The sequence below is a fragment of the Hippocampus guttulatus genome, chromosome 18 (assembly GCF_054856545.1).
Source record: "Hippocampus guttulatus isolate MCC_2025c chromosome 18, RoL_Hgut_1.0, whole genome shotgun sequence".
NCBI classification, from domain to species: domain Eukaryota; kingdom Metazoa; phylum Chordata; class Actinopteri; order Syngnathiformes; family Syngnathidae; genus Hippocampus; species Hippocampus guttulatus.
Genome location: NC_141278.1, coordinates 4,387,676 through 4,402,097, shown reverse-complemented (window position 1 = coordinate 4,402,097; position 14,422 = coordinate 4,387,676). Strand labels below are relative to the sequence as shown.

Below are 14,422 nucleotides of genomic sequence, written 5' to 3'. Positions count from 1 at the left end.
GCCAGTGAAACATCTCTGAAATCGAAGGCGGCGTAATGGCAGTCACATAATTACTCAGCCGGGATGAAATTAGCACTAATGCATATATCACAGTGAGTGGAGTCTTTGCTTTATGTTTGCCATCCCGGTAATTGGCTTGTTCCTGCCCACTGTCATTGAAGTGGGATTAGTTGCACGATGACCGCTATTGATTCATCAGCAGAGATGAGTAAAATTGCATAATTGCATGACAGGAAACCCACGCTATTTCCGAGGCACAGGCACCGAGCCCTGCCACAAATTGCGCAAAATTTCTTTTATGGGGCAGAAGCGCACATGTACAGTCGATGCGGTAAATGCGCATATGGCAAAGACTCTTTAACTTCCGCTAACAACCCAAGATTAACTCTTGAAAAAATATGAGCCTCTTACTCGAGATCGATCATGTTAACGCAGAACTGCCATGACCTTGATGACGACTTTCCTATCAGCCAGAGTTTAGGCGCCATCTTGTTGCAGCTGAGAGCATTGTAGAAAAAGCACAAATAGGTGAATTTATGAATAGCAAACCGCGAGGAAGCGGGTTTTCAACTGTGATTTTTATAATCTCATCCGCAGTTATGTTGACGCAATAAAAATAAAAAAAAACTTTTTCCTGTGCTAAGGGCGAGTGCACTCTGCAGTTGGAGGCGCAGCGCATCAGTTTGACTCACGTCCACACTGCTCAGCTGGAGCCGGTGCAGGAGGAGGCGGACAACCAGAAGGATGCTGGTGACCAAGGTCATTAGCTTTTTTTTTTTTTAATTTTCAGAAGTGACGTCCCGCTGACATATGTTCCAGAAATGCCCGTATTAAGTGAAAATGTGGGCTCTTGAGACATTAAATATCTTTTTTTAAAATAAAACCTGCTTTAATAACAAGGCTAAGGTGTGTAGTAAATACTTTAAAGTAGTGGGATGTCAACTGCAATTCAGTGGGAAAACTGTCTCCAATTGTGACTTTTGTCGATCAGATTCAGACAAGGTTCAAAGGGTGAAGATGGAGGCGGCGGAGAAACATCGCCACCTAGAGGAGAGTCACCGACAGGAGGTGAAGCGCCTCCAAGCTCAATACCAGGAGAGCCTCGCCGAGACAGAGGAGCGCTGCGGCACCGAGGTTACCATGCTCCGGCGCCAACTGCAGGAGTTCTCGGGCTTGCAAGCCCAGGACGGGTGAGATCGCAGCAATGCCTGGAACCAGTAACGGAATAAGGGATTTATTTTTATTTGTTTATTGTTATTGAAACAAAATATGCTTTTCTTTGAAAATGTTCAGTCACCCCAAACCTTTGAACGATAGCATCATTTATATAAGCGTTTGGGAACAAAATGAGATTGTAAAAGGACATAAGAATGAATGACCAATCATTTAATTTAGCTTTATGTTACATCATTTCACTTGTTTGAGCCTTTTTGACCTATTTTACTCACAGTTTGAAAGTGGCCGATCAATCAAATCATACTAAATTGATGTATCTGTTAACTTTTAGATCATTTCACTCCTCAAATGTGCTTGCAATGCATTTTAACAACCGAGAAGGCAAAGAATCATGAATTCACAACCGACTTTACACTTTCCGTGTTTCATGTTTTCCAGTGACCCGCACTGCAGCGAGGGGCATGGCGAGGAATACCCACAGGAGCTGAAGGTTTGACTTCCTCCATTTATCTCGCCCTTATATACAATCCACTGCAATACATCTTTGTTCAGATAGCGCTTTCACCGCAGCTGCGACAAAGCGCTCTACAGAACAGTGAACATAAAACAACAAAATAGTACACAATGTAAAACATGGACAGTCATTCGATCGTAACAACTACTCCTACTAGCCTTGTCACATCATTATATCCTCCTACGGAGTTGATTGGTGTGCGGGCGCTAAGCGTGCCTGAAAGTCTGAGTGGACGCGGTAGCAGCCTTTAGGGCACGACGTGCCCTAAATATCCCCTGCCCCAACGCCGCCACCCTCCCTTTTTTTGCTCCAGAAGCAGCAGGATGAACTGTCCTATATCGAATGATTAAAAGGGTGGGACGTTACATAATCCGCCTGTATCGCGTGTACTCTGCCGCGAATGGAGCTGAAGCCTCCCTCTTAGTTTGTCCCTTTCTTCCCATCCTCATAACTTTGAAAGTTCCTGTCTGATGTTCGGAACTCATCACGAGACGGGGAAACAACGTAGCGTATTGATCCAAGAGTTGAAGGGTGGTTGTGTTATTTTGCGCATGACCACACGCTCTTTAGTTTGTTCTCGCTTCTTCAGGACCTCAGCGAGGAGCAGCTGTCCCAGTGGGCGTCGGGCTCCCGCTCGGGCTTGAGCGCCAAGCTGCAGGCGCTGAGGAAGGCGCTGTACAACGAGTACGTCCAAGAAGTGGCCGCGCTCAAGAAGCAGCACGGGGCTGAGCTCACTCGGCTGCGGCAACAACTGGAGAGGAAGAGGAAGGGCGAGCGACGGGATCTCAACGCCGTCGACGGAGGAGCAACGAGCTCCTCGGAGAACGCGGGTGTTGCTGGGCAGGGCGAGCTGCAAGGGCAGCTGAGTGTGGAGGTGGAAGTTGCTAAGGTAGGTGATCGTAACGTTAACGCTGCCAAGTAGCCACGGCGTGGACCCCTGCGTTTGCCCGACTTACTCTCCATTGAGCTCTGCGTGCCTACAACAGGGCTAGGCAAACTCTTCTCCGGCGCTACATTTAATATCTAAAACTGACAGATGGGCCAGGCAAAAAAATTTAATGTACAACCACATATTAAAAAATATATACCGTATATATTATAATAAATAATTGAAAAATATTAGGACCACTTTTTTTTTTTTGTCTCCTCGTCATTTGGTATGCCTGGTGCAACTAAAGCTACATCTGTTTGTACAAATTTCACGATGATAACAAAATAGAAATGTTGAACGAACGAGGAAACGGGATTCAATATATATCATGTTAACCCTGCTGTATCAAATGAAGTTTTATCCAATTTGAAGCCAAATGTGCAATTTATATGCAGCGTCACAACTTGCGCTGCCAAACCCGATTGAGCTTTTGCAGCAATTTACATTTGTATTGAATTGAATTGCACCGTGATGTTGCCGTGGCCTTCCTGTGTGGAGTTTGCATGTTGTCCTTGTTTACCGTGTGGGTTTTTTTCCTCTGAGAATGGATGGATTTGTATTTACTTTTTGCCCCCTGTTTGAATGAAACTTGACCTTGCTTGAGCAATTCATCTCTTCTCCATGCGATGCGCAGCAGCATTTCTTGTATTGGTTGCGTTTAATTGTCTCACTCAAACCCTGACGTTAACGTCAAAAAACAATGTCCTCCCGTCAATTACATGGCACGGAAATGTGTTAGTTGAACGTGGAAATGAAATCCAAAGTTTCTCCAGCTCTTAAAAAAATGCTGACCTCCCATGGACATTAAGAGAACAAGGGGAGAGTCAAAGGCATGAGTTCAACTTAAAAGAGGCGCTGCCACCTTAATTATTGAAGTAGGGGGAACACATCAACATTTTTCTTCCACCCTTTGATCAAGGAAGATGTCGTAAAAGAACACATTACATCACAAATAAAAAGATCACCGACATGAATGTGTTCTCCTCAGGCCATTGTCCAGATGTCAGTGGAGTATGCGCAGCAGACGGAGCTGGCCCGGATCAATAAACTCTCCTGCCAGGCCAGCACCGGCATGCAAACCCAGTCGTATGGCGAGGAGGATGCGGCCGTCTCGGTGGGCGCGTGGCTCAAGGAGGAGCGGGAGCGCCTGGAGAAGGAGCTGCGGGATAGGGACACTGAGATCCGGAAGCTTCGGGAGAAGCTGCGGCGAGCTGAATTGGGAACAGGGGAGAAGGTGAGTGTTGCTTGCGTCTTACCTTCTGCAGTAAATCATCAAGTACGGACACATTGATTATTAGAGTTGTCACCCTTTATTGCGCCATGGCACATATTTTAAAGTTGAAAAAAATCTCACACCACACCACCAGATAAAAATGTCTGGAGAGGTGTATATTGACTTAAACTGTGATGGTTTCATCTAAATTCACAGAAAATGTTACTTGGTGTACGCTCGCAATTCGGCATTAGAATAATATTTGCTGAAAAAGTCACCACTTGGCGTTTTTTTTGTGCTAAGGCTAAATTCATTTATTGAAAAAAAAAATGTCGACCCCTGCAAGTGGTGGAGAAAACAGACAGCTGAGATTTGGATTGGGCTCCTCTAAAGTTTAGCCGTCCACATTACTATCATCTCTCCAGTTGGTGGTGCTGCCGTGCTTCTTTTTTTTTCCCCCCAGCTGCATCCCAGCTGCACCTGTTGCCATGACGGCACAAAGAAACTAGTGTCTCGCCGCAATCCAAAGGCGTTCAAGCCCGTCTGTGTTTGCGTCGTAAGGGTCGTTGTTTACGGGGTGGCCTGATTTGAATTTGCGTCGCCAACAGCACCGCTCAGGGCCGTTCAACGATGACGGGACTGCTTTCTGTTTTCTCCCTTTTTCCCGTGCAGCCGCTACAGATGAAAGAGGATGGTCAAGAAAAAGTTGAGGATGAGGAGGACGATGTTGAGTCTACAGACAAGGACAACGAAAGGTGATTATCACATCAATTTTAATGTCATAATTACCAGCGCAGTGGTTCTCAAACTGGGATCTGGGTTAAAAAAATAAAATTACCGCTTGACCCAAAAGGATTGTGAACCACTGCATTTGTGTTAGTAATAGGATTACATGACTGAGCTCGGTATTAACTTTGATTTCAGAATTGTCCTGCGCAGGGCCAACGAGAGGCTCAGCCGCGTGTTGGCCGACGTCCTGAAGACCACGGCGGCGGCAGAAGAAACGATGGGCCTCCACATGCAAAGTCTGCAGGTGGATGCGTCTTTCAGCGCAGGGCTGCAGGCTGCCCCGTCATCCACAGCGCACGTCACAGGCACGTAACACTCATTTAACTCGAACTAACTTATGAATAGTGAGGCAACTACTCCACATCCTGGAACTGCAATTTAATATAGTGCTTGATACACCAACTACCACCTCAAAAAGGTGGTCGTAGAAATAAGATTGATGAGAAGTCATCCATAGTCAAATCAATGTTATGAGACCTCCACTGCCATATTTTTGCAATGGAAATAAGCCCAAGATCTCAAAATAGTCCTCGTAGTTACAATGAAATTCTGAAGCCTCTCTTGTCAAACACGGGTGTTGACATTGTACCTTTCGTGATCACTGACATTGCTCGCCAGCCATTCACGTTACCACCACCTCGCACAATCAAAATCAACGGGATTATGAGATACGAGCCGTATCTCTTCTCGCACTAGGTCAGCCCGCCAAGTGTTCGTCTGGCGACAGCCCGCTCCTGGCGGAGGATGAAGGGAATCTGATGGGCATCAGCGGTCGCCTGCAGACGGCCTTGGAGAAGATGCTGATGGTTATCACGGACACCACCAACCAGGTATCAAAAGGCTTCTCGTCAGGTGTACTTTTCGAGCTTTTCCACATACTCTGTATGTCTGAACCCAGATATTGTTTTTTCCACTCTGGAGATAATTGCAAAATAGGACCTTTCAACAAAGTGAAAATGTCCCCCCATTCACCTCATTTTCAGCGGTCGCCCAGAGAAACGAGCTGTATTTACATTTTGTCCCACCGCTAGACAGCCTATCATCGTCCAGCTGGCCGAAAGCCCCCACCCACACCCCCACCCCTGCATGTCGTGCGCCCACTGCGTGTAGCGTCGAGTTTAACTAGGCCATTGAGCTTGTTACTGTAAGCGAGTGCACGCCGCATCCTACCCAGTGGCTGAAATTCATGCGTTACTCACGCCTGGATGCCATTTGTCTTGGTGATCTAAAAATAACTTGCAGCCACCCAAGTCCAAGGCAGGCGTCACTGTCGTTCAGCATCTTTCTGCATCGCTTCTGCCAAGGCATTCTTTTGAATATTTGTATTTTTTAAGTCAAATGTAGAACATTTGCATATGTTCTCTACTTTTTTTTGGGGGGGGGGCTTGCTTTTCCCGAGCTTGTTTTTATGGTATCTTGTTCTCAAATGGCTGTTTGTTTTGACCGCCCAACAGTTCAATCTTCAACAACTTCCTGATAACGACTATTATGCGCAGTAGAAAAAAAAAATAGCTAATAATATAATTGGCTATAGACCAATGAAAAATAAACCCATCAAGTCCAACACAGTTTATTTACACAGTGGCAATGTACAGCATGTGTCATGAATAATGCGATAGCTCCTCTTGCCAGTTAGTCCTGATCACTGCCAATGTGCGCCATACAAAAAGAAAACAACCCAACGAGAAATAATTCATTGTCGCGCCACAAAAATGCACAGGCATATGTGCACTGGCAATGTACGTGTTGTGAATAACACGATAGCTCCTCATGCCTGTGATTCATTCTCAAAATTCCATAACACTGATCACCGCCACCTCTCACAATAGAAATAAACACAACATATTCTCACAGAATATAAACAGTCTATAAGATGCACAATACATAGGCAGTCAACAAAGCGTCTCTTTTTTTTTGTTATTTTACTACCAGGGGGAAAAGTGTTTTATGTCTGGCAATATGTCACACACGGAGATGCCGTGGGATTTTCTTTTTTTTGTATTTTTTTTTTTTTAATCGCTCTTGTCTTTTTGGACTGCGTGCGACTTGTAAAGGAGTGAATCCGGTTTGACGACTTCGTTGCTGGGAGGGTATGTGTGTGTTGTCTAGGGGGTTATGTGTGCACGCAGTGGTGCGACAGGGAGTGGTGTTTGTGCGTGTGCGTGTGTGCGTGTGCGTGTGTGTGTGTGCGTGTGCGTGTGTGTGTGTGTGTGTGTGTGCGTGCAAGAAATCTACTTGCTATTCTACCTGGCTGGCCCGGTGGTGTTGGGAATAGAAGCCACGCCTCCCTTGCCCTCATTCCCTACTTCCCTCCCTCCCTCCCTGGTTTCGCTGAGCACAATTCTTCAGCTTGGTGATCAGTGTAGTCAATGAATCGCAATGAGGGGGGGGGGGGGGAACCGCTGTGGAAGTCTTGGATTCGAGTTTTTTTCTTTGTGGGATAGAGTAAGGAAGCCTCAGCTGATAAACGCTCCACCCCGGGTGAGTAACATAAAAGAGCATGCGTAGAGGAGGAATGACTGGCAAACTCTGGAAGAACCTCTGTCAAGTCATTTCACCGTCGCTTCTACTGAGCAATTAAAACGAGGGGGGAGCCCTCGGGAAAAAGCTTGTTGTTGCTACGGCGATAAAGCTTTGTTTGGGAATTTCCAGAGGGGGTCGACTAAAGGGATGTGATCTGTGCTTTTACAATGAAAGAAGAAGGTCAGAAGGAGCAGAGGGATCCCTGAAGCTCGGAGTATTGAAGCTGCGGTTGCCTTCGGGAATGTCGCTTAAATTGACGGAATCAGGATGACGAACTGCATTTGGACTTTTCCTCTTTGCCGCTCGATGCGGTTGGACCTGTTTACCCGCTCAACCAAGCCACAAATTCGTTAACCGTTGCCGGGCAGCCGTCCGCAACGCCGACCTCATTCCCGGATCAATGGCGAACCTTCTCCGGTGATCCAAGGACACCCCCACACCCCCCCAAAAAAAGGCATCCGCTCAAACCATGGATTCCCACCACTCCTTCTGGAATTCCAGGATGCAGAACACCACGTGGGTGGAAGGGGAGGACCAGGACGTGTACGAGGTGGAATCTCGGATCCCCCTCCCACGGCCTTTCCCTGTCCCCAGCACCTTGACGGAGAGGAATGCCGTCCTGGTGCAGACGCAGATCTCGCACGTCAATCATCGCACAAATGGTCACCTGCTGAAAGTCATCTCCAGGATCTCTCTGCCCACGCCTCCCTATACTGTAAGGTTACACCTCACGCGAGAGGTGCTGATGAATATTTTACCCCCTGCAGCGTCAGTAATGCACGTGATGAATTAAATATCATCGACTGAGAGCTGTGATGGGTTTCAGAAAAGTAACATCTTCCATGGCCTGAAGAGATTATTTTTTCATTTTTTCCACATTTTCCTTCACATCTTCTAAAATTCGGTCTAACCTCCTTAACGCACGTGTCCATTTTTTTAATGTGTTGCTGTGCCAAGATTTTTAAAATTGATTCATTTAAACTTTCGTAATCCAGTACATTTCAGTCTGTGCTTTATAAATACATTTACTCTAGTCAGGAATTCAATCAGTACTTTTCAACTTTTCCCCCTTTTTTTTTGGTTGATTTTTTTTTAAAGTTTTTTTTTTTTTTTTTTTACACAAGCACTTATACTACACCTCTGGCTGCGAGGATTGTGTGACTTCCACATGACAAACGTCACCACCTCCTGTTTTGCATAATGCAGAAAAGAAGACCTTTGCACTCCAGAGATACGCAAATCAGTTGAAGCCGTCGTGGAATCGCAGCGAAACACAACCTTTGCCATATACTGTATCGCAATCTGGGTATTACTCTCCTCACTATGAAGTTTAGAAAACAATAGTACGGTTTGTGTGTTATGTTGCAGGACGGTCACATTATATGCACAAAATAAGAAGTTCCCATTGTAAATATTAAAGAGGTTTACATTATTTAACAAGGGAAAATAACTCGGGATAATTAGAGATCCGAGAATCAGTTATGTGTGCGCACAATAAAATGCGATCCAAGACCTCCATCAAAATTTACATCCATACAAAGAGACGAATGCTCAAATTTTGATCGACACTATTACAGTGGTATAATACAACAATATGATATTGCGATGGGATTGGAGCTGCATGACCTTCATCCGTATTTTTATTTATTTTGTGGTCACCAATCAGGTCGAACATGCCCGCATCACCCAGACGGAGCTCATGCGCGAGTCCTTCCGCCACAACCAGGAGATCAGCGAGCTCCTGCAGAAGCAAGAAGAGCTGCAGGAACGTCTCGCCGAGGAGGCTCGGGCACGCGAGCGGCTCGCTCTCGAGCTCCACCGTGCCGAAGGTGAGCATCTCATTGTGTACAGTAAGGCAGCGAGGTTCCAATTTTTCCCAGTGCGGGCCACGTACAGAAACAGCAGGTGGCGTGTTTTTGACCCACACCCATTTTACTGTAAGCCAGGCACTGAAACAAATAAATCGTTACTCATCTCTGACTCGTAAGGCCCTCATGTGCGAGAAATGAAAGTCACAGTTGCTAATCCACTTTTCAGCAGTTTCAATGCCAGGAACACAGTAAAATACTCGCGCAGGTGCTGCTGTTGGCCACAGCTCACACCCACACACAGATTTGCCAGTCTCACGCCACTCCCGATACACGGACACTACGAGTCATACAGTAGTTTTATACTTACCTTTTTTTCTGCGCTCAGATATTTACAGTTTGTTTAAAAGTAGTGAGATTTGTTATTGTTTTGGGTCCACCTGAGTCCAAGAGAAATGGCACCCGTAACCGCCTTTTAATGCGGTGCATTGTATAGTCGCCAAAATACCGTAAGTGTGATTCCAGACTCTGAGGTCAATAAACCAAAGATGAGGGGGTGGGGCTGTCAGCAGTTTGAAATTGAGCCGAAAGCACTTGCGACCATTGTTAGATTGTGCTCCCGGTGCGATTGTCTTACAAGTTTTGTAGTTTGGAAGTGACGTCACTGCTTTTAAGACTTTAAAGCGGGGAAAAACAAAATCGCATTTTCAACTGGAGTGTGAGAGAAACGTTTTTCCATCTTGTCGGGGTGGTGGAGCGTCACTCGCCTCGATTGCCGGCCCCATCCGTGTCAGATACAGCTGGTACCGCAAGGGGCCAATTGCTTGCTTGCACAGTACACGCACACCAAACACCAAAGCTGACTTTGAGCTTAAGTCTATCAAGCACAGAGCCGCACGTTTTTGCAACCCTTTGGAAACGGATTGCTGGTGAGGCTTCTTATCTTTCTTTTACTTGAGCCGGATCAAGTTATACAGTCACGGAAATCCCATATGTGTCGCTATAAAATGCTATTTTAAAGGATAGGTGACCAAATATTTGTATTGACCATGCTCTGTGTTCCGAATAACAAAGCATGTAGGATTGGGGGGGGGGGGGGGGGCGTGACATGTGAACGGTGTATCCCGGAGAAGGACCCTCCTTAGGCAAACTCAACACAATGTCTTACTCAGGTGTCTGAAGTGCGGCGGCGCTCGGGATGTTGACCTTCAAAGCCCACTGAATCAACATAAGCAGCTTTTAACAAGCCACGAAATGCACTTTGATGATATTTAAGAGTTATTCTTAGAGAAAACCACTCTCTCCTCTCTATATCCGCGACCGCGAATGGCATCCCGGAGCAAAATGCTTGCTGACCTGTGACGAAGCCGCGGCGCTATCAAGCATTTCATTGTGTTTGCAACCCACTCCTGTTCTACATATTGAGCAAAATGGGTCAGACGTGCTCACTTGTGTGTTTCTCAATTATGCAGCGGGAATGCGTTTGTGCTTACTTGGTAACCTTGAGGTCCCCCCCGGTCTCGACTGGGCCTCCGCGCACAAAAGAACAACAATTTCCAATGCACTTATTCAACTGTCTCGTCTCATGCAGGTCTGATTGATGGCTACACAGGGGAACGGGCTGCCCTGGAGGAGCAGTTACGTCAGAAGCAGGAGCTCCAGCTAAACCTGGAGCAGGAACTGCAGGTAAATACCTCAAAAGCTGCAGTTAAACCAACTGAAGTTAACCCACTCAAGTTTTAAATGTCTTTCAATCTTTTTTTTATGGTCTATTGTATCCCCCATGACAAACGAGGGTTCACTGTATATATTTGAATCCAGGTTACTGGGAGTCGACTGCAGGAGCTGGAGCAGGAGAGGCTTCAAATGCAGGAGGAGCGCGAGCTGGTTTCCCGGCAACAAGACGCCATGCGAGAAACCGCCGGTACCCGTGAGCTCTGTACGTATTCCAGAAGACCTGTGACAAAAAAGTCCGTGTGTCCCATAAAACGCTCTATATGGTCTAAGTGTCTTTTTTTTTAGTCTTTTTTTGCACCATAACCCCTCTTGTTATTAAAAAGGTATCCCAATGTGAACATTTTCTCTTTTGAAGGGTGAGTATTGAATAGATTTCAGAACATGGGGGGGGAATCTATCTTTCATGCTTTTTGCATCTTTGCACCCTGTGATGACTACTTCACAAACTGCTCAATTCTGAAACGCAAAGAAAAAAGCTGCACCACCCACCCCTTTTTTTTTCTTTTTCTGCCGTCTTTTTCCTCTTGAGATGTTCCTATTTGTGACACTAAAGGAAAGCATGTTCAACTCCTGTGCTTTCTTATTCTTCTTTAGGCCTAGTTGAAGCTGCAATGGTTGCAGCACCTGAAGCAGGTGTGTCCACTTTGAGCATGGCTCAGCCCCTCTCGTTCTCCCTCTCTCCATGTTCTTTTTAATTGTCAAACCTTTGAGAGATCTTGTCGCCCTAATCCGGCAGCATCACACAGAGGTGGGGAGTCGAGTCACATGACTTGACTTGAGTTTGACTAAACATTAACGTGCATCCTGCCGTTTACGGGACAATCATGAAACTGGTTTGGGACCTTTAAAAAATAACTATGCAAGTGCAAATACTAAATGAAAAGTGGCTCACCTGACTGAGCAAGATTTTATGACTTGCTTTCACCCAAGTAATGACTTGGCTCGACTTGCTTGAAATTTAGTGGACTTGATGACTCCCACCTCTGGCATCACACGACAAGGCTTGTGCTTGCTTTTTGGGCTTACGCTGACAATTAACCTTTGCTCCAGCTTTTTGCTTTTCACTAATCCTGTCCAGCACATTTCTTTTTTTTAGCATTTTGGATTGAGTGATAGCCCTGGTTTTAGCATGATGGAATGAAAGCAACATCAGTCTCCTAATCGTCAATCATCAGTATTTTGTCATGTTGATTTACCAGTATTTTATTTTTTTGGGGGGTAATTTGCCATTAAAATGAATGCAAATTCCCCTCTCCCTGCTGTCGATGCTTCCTGGGCATGAATACCGTAATGTTATGGTCTGTCACTCACACACTTGTTGCACCTTATTACTGTTAATCTTGTGGCGTGGGAGGGGGCTGTTGATCCAGGGTGAACCAATGGGGGTTTTTCCTCGGTGGTAGTGGAACGAGAATCGTCTCGGTGCTGCGGATTTTCTTGGATAATTGAATGGGATATGTGAAGAGTCTGAGGATAACCACAACAGCGGCATTATGCACCGTCTACAAATATTTTTAAAACACATTTTCTCGACTTTGGGAAAAAAATAAAACCGAGACTGTGCAGGATTAGATGGCCAACAGTAAAACCATTTTAGCCTATGAGAATCCTGAAGAAAGGCACATGTAGAAATGCATATGGAGCCTTAGTCAAGCCACCTCATTTGGCAATTCAGTATTAGTCAAGGCTTTAAAACAACTCAGACTCTTCTCTAGTCTCATCATCCGATTCATCGCCAACATCGCTTCTACGTTGATAAAAAGGAACGTCCAGGTGCTCACACTTCCCGTGCCCGTTCAGATCTCCTGGAAGAGACGGAGAAGCTGATGAAGGAGAAGGTGGAGGTACAACGCCAGGCGGAGAAGGAGAGCGCCGACCTGCTGAAGCAGATGAAGACCCTGGAGGCCGAGCTGGAGGAGCAGGTCAACCGGGTGATGGAGCTCGAGCATGCCCGCAAGACCGAGACCGGGGACCTCCAGCAGCAGATCCAGGCACTGGAAAAGCAGCTGGACAAGAACCGGCGCTTCCTTGACGTAAGCGACAAACACCGGAGGTTGCAAATTACTCATAACTTAAGTCGAAATCAATATTTCAATGGCCTTATTCGTGCGGGTGAAAAATGCCATTTTTATGCGTTTGTTAGGAGCAAGCCGTGGACCGGGAACACGAGCGCGACGTCTTCCAACATGAGATCCAGCAACTGGAGCAGCAGCTGAAGAACCAGCAGAAGTTTCCCAGCGGCTCAGAGCAAAGGAGCCAACAGGTAACGAGAGAAGGGAGGGAGCTTTCTTTCGCATACACGACACCTATTGAGGCGGTCCGTTCTTCCTTGAACGTGACACCTAACTTGTTGACGTGGGAGACAAGTGCCAGAAAGCGATGAATGCCTTTTGCTTGTCACATTGTAATTATTAACCGAGCCATTGGATAACTGACTTAAAGTAAGCCTCTCCTATTCACGGAGGAATGGGACGGACCCCCTTTTACATTGTAGAGGGAGAAAAAAAGCGCTATTCTGTTTGCTCCAAGTCAGGCAATGCAAAACCCTTAATTAGTTTTCATTTGTTTGATGCTTTAAATGTTAGTCAGGAGACTGTTTGAGAATGAGGCCAAGGTAAGGAAAACAAATAGATGACGAAGGAAGAGTGTGACCTCCGCCCAGGAATTGGTTTGATTTTTGCGAGTAGAGGGAAAAGGCAGATTGCTGCCACTTCTGGAGTCATAGTGTCATTGTGGGAATTTACTCATGACACTGAGAGGTAGCAGCTACAGACAAAGGCCATTGTATTCAATCATAACTTACTTCAGTGTGAGACTAATAATTTGTTAGTGTGCTGTAATTCTTTATCCTTTGTGTATTTTGTCCAAAGATTGTCAGATAACTTTGACGAAGACGACTCGGAGCTGCTTCAAACTTTTTAAAAAGCGGGGAGCAAAATATGTATGAGTTAAATTTACTCTCCACACTTGCGTTTGTTGGTTCATTGTCACTTGAACTGAACTCTGAATCATAACGCTGAACATTTTGACACATTAGTTAATGTGTAACACACATCAGCGCGTGGCCTGGCGCCATAACCGGCAGTCAAGCCACACATTCAAAATGTAACTTGGGCAAATGCAGTGAGTAGAATGTTTGTCCTTTCTGATGGTATAGTTTCGCCTTATGTGGAGACGGCCCCTTTGAGGAGAAGTGTTCCACTCAGCAATGTTGTGTGCCTCCATGCAAATGTGCAGACTTTCAAGCATTCTGGCATGTAATCGTCGATATTTCTTCTGTTACTGTAGTCATTGTTACTTAAAAAAAAAAAATCCCTGAATGCCTTGGAAGGAAGGATTAAATCATCTTCTGTATCATTATTTATGCTTCCAACTCACAAGGAGAGATCGCCGTGATGACATCTTATTTTATTTTGTTTATTTTGAGAGACAATTTTTTTTTTTAACTACCTGAAATTCTTTAATCCCCCCCCCCCCTTTGCTTCTTCATCATTGGCTCACCTCTTTTCGCCTTGGTGCTCTGTGCTCCTTCACGCTCCTCCCACCTTCTTTCTCCTTGGTCTTTGCAGGTGGACGGAGTGTTCTCAAAGGTACTGCTTCTAGTCGCTGCATGTGACCCCCAATGCTCCAGAGAGCGTTTAGTGCAGGGGTGGGCAAAGTGTGACCCTCACCATTGTATTGAATTCATTACGTCATCAAATAATGAACTGAAACAAATGCTAACACTTATT

The 14,422-nt window shown here is 45.7% G+C and overlaps 1 protein-coding gene across 5 annotated transcripts in view; it reads left to right on the top strand.

Moving 5' to 3' along the window:
• Positions 1-14,422, top strand: part of akap9 (A kinase (PRKA) anchor protein 9) — a 35,808-nt gene that overhangs the window by 8,834 nt on the left and 12,552 nt on the right. For 4 of the 5 annotated variants that reach the window (XM_086136637.1, XM_086136639.1, XM_086136640.1 and 1 more), the window contains 14 exons: positions 645-759; positions 992-1,190; positions 1,615-1,666; positions 2,280-2,579; positions 3,610-3,855; positions 4,507-4,589; positions 4,759-4,928; positions 5,320-5,453; positions 8,813-8,975; positions 10,546-10,640; positions 10,776-10,893; positions 11,286-11,324; positions 12,492-12,724; positions 12,835-12,954. In XM_086136637.1, coding sequence (XP_085992763.1) covers positions 645-759; positions 992-1,190; positions 1,615-1,666; positions 2,280-2,579; positions 3,610-3,855; positions 4,507-4,589; positions 4,759-4,928; positions 5,320-5,453; positions 8,813-8,975; positions 10,546-10,640; positions 10,776-10,893; positions 11,286-11,324; positions 12,492-12,724; positions 12,835-12,954 — 2,067 coding nt within the window. The remainder of the gene's footprint in view (positions 1-644; positions 760-991; positions 1,191-1,614; positions 1,667-2,279; positions 2,580-3,609; positions 3,856-4,506; positions 4,590-4,758; positions 4,929-5,319; positions 5,454-8,812; positions 8,976-10,545; positions 10,641-10,775; positions 10,894-11,285; positions 11,325-12,491; positions 12,725-12,834; positions 12,955-14,422) is intronic. The other variant, XM_086136638.1, reaches the window with a different exon arrangement.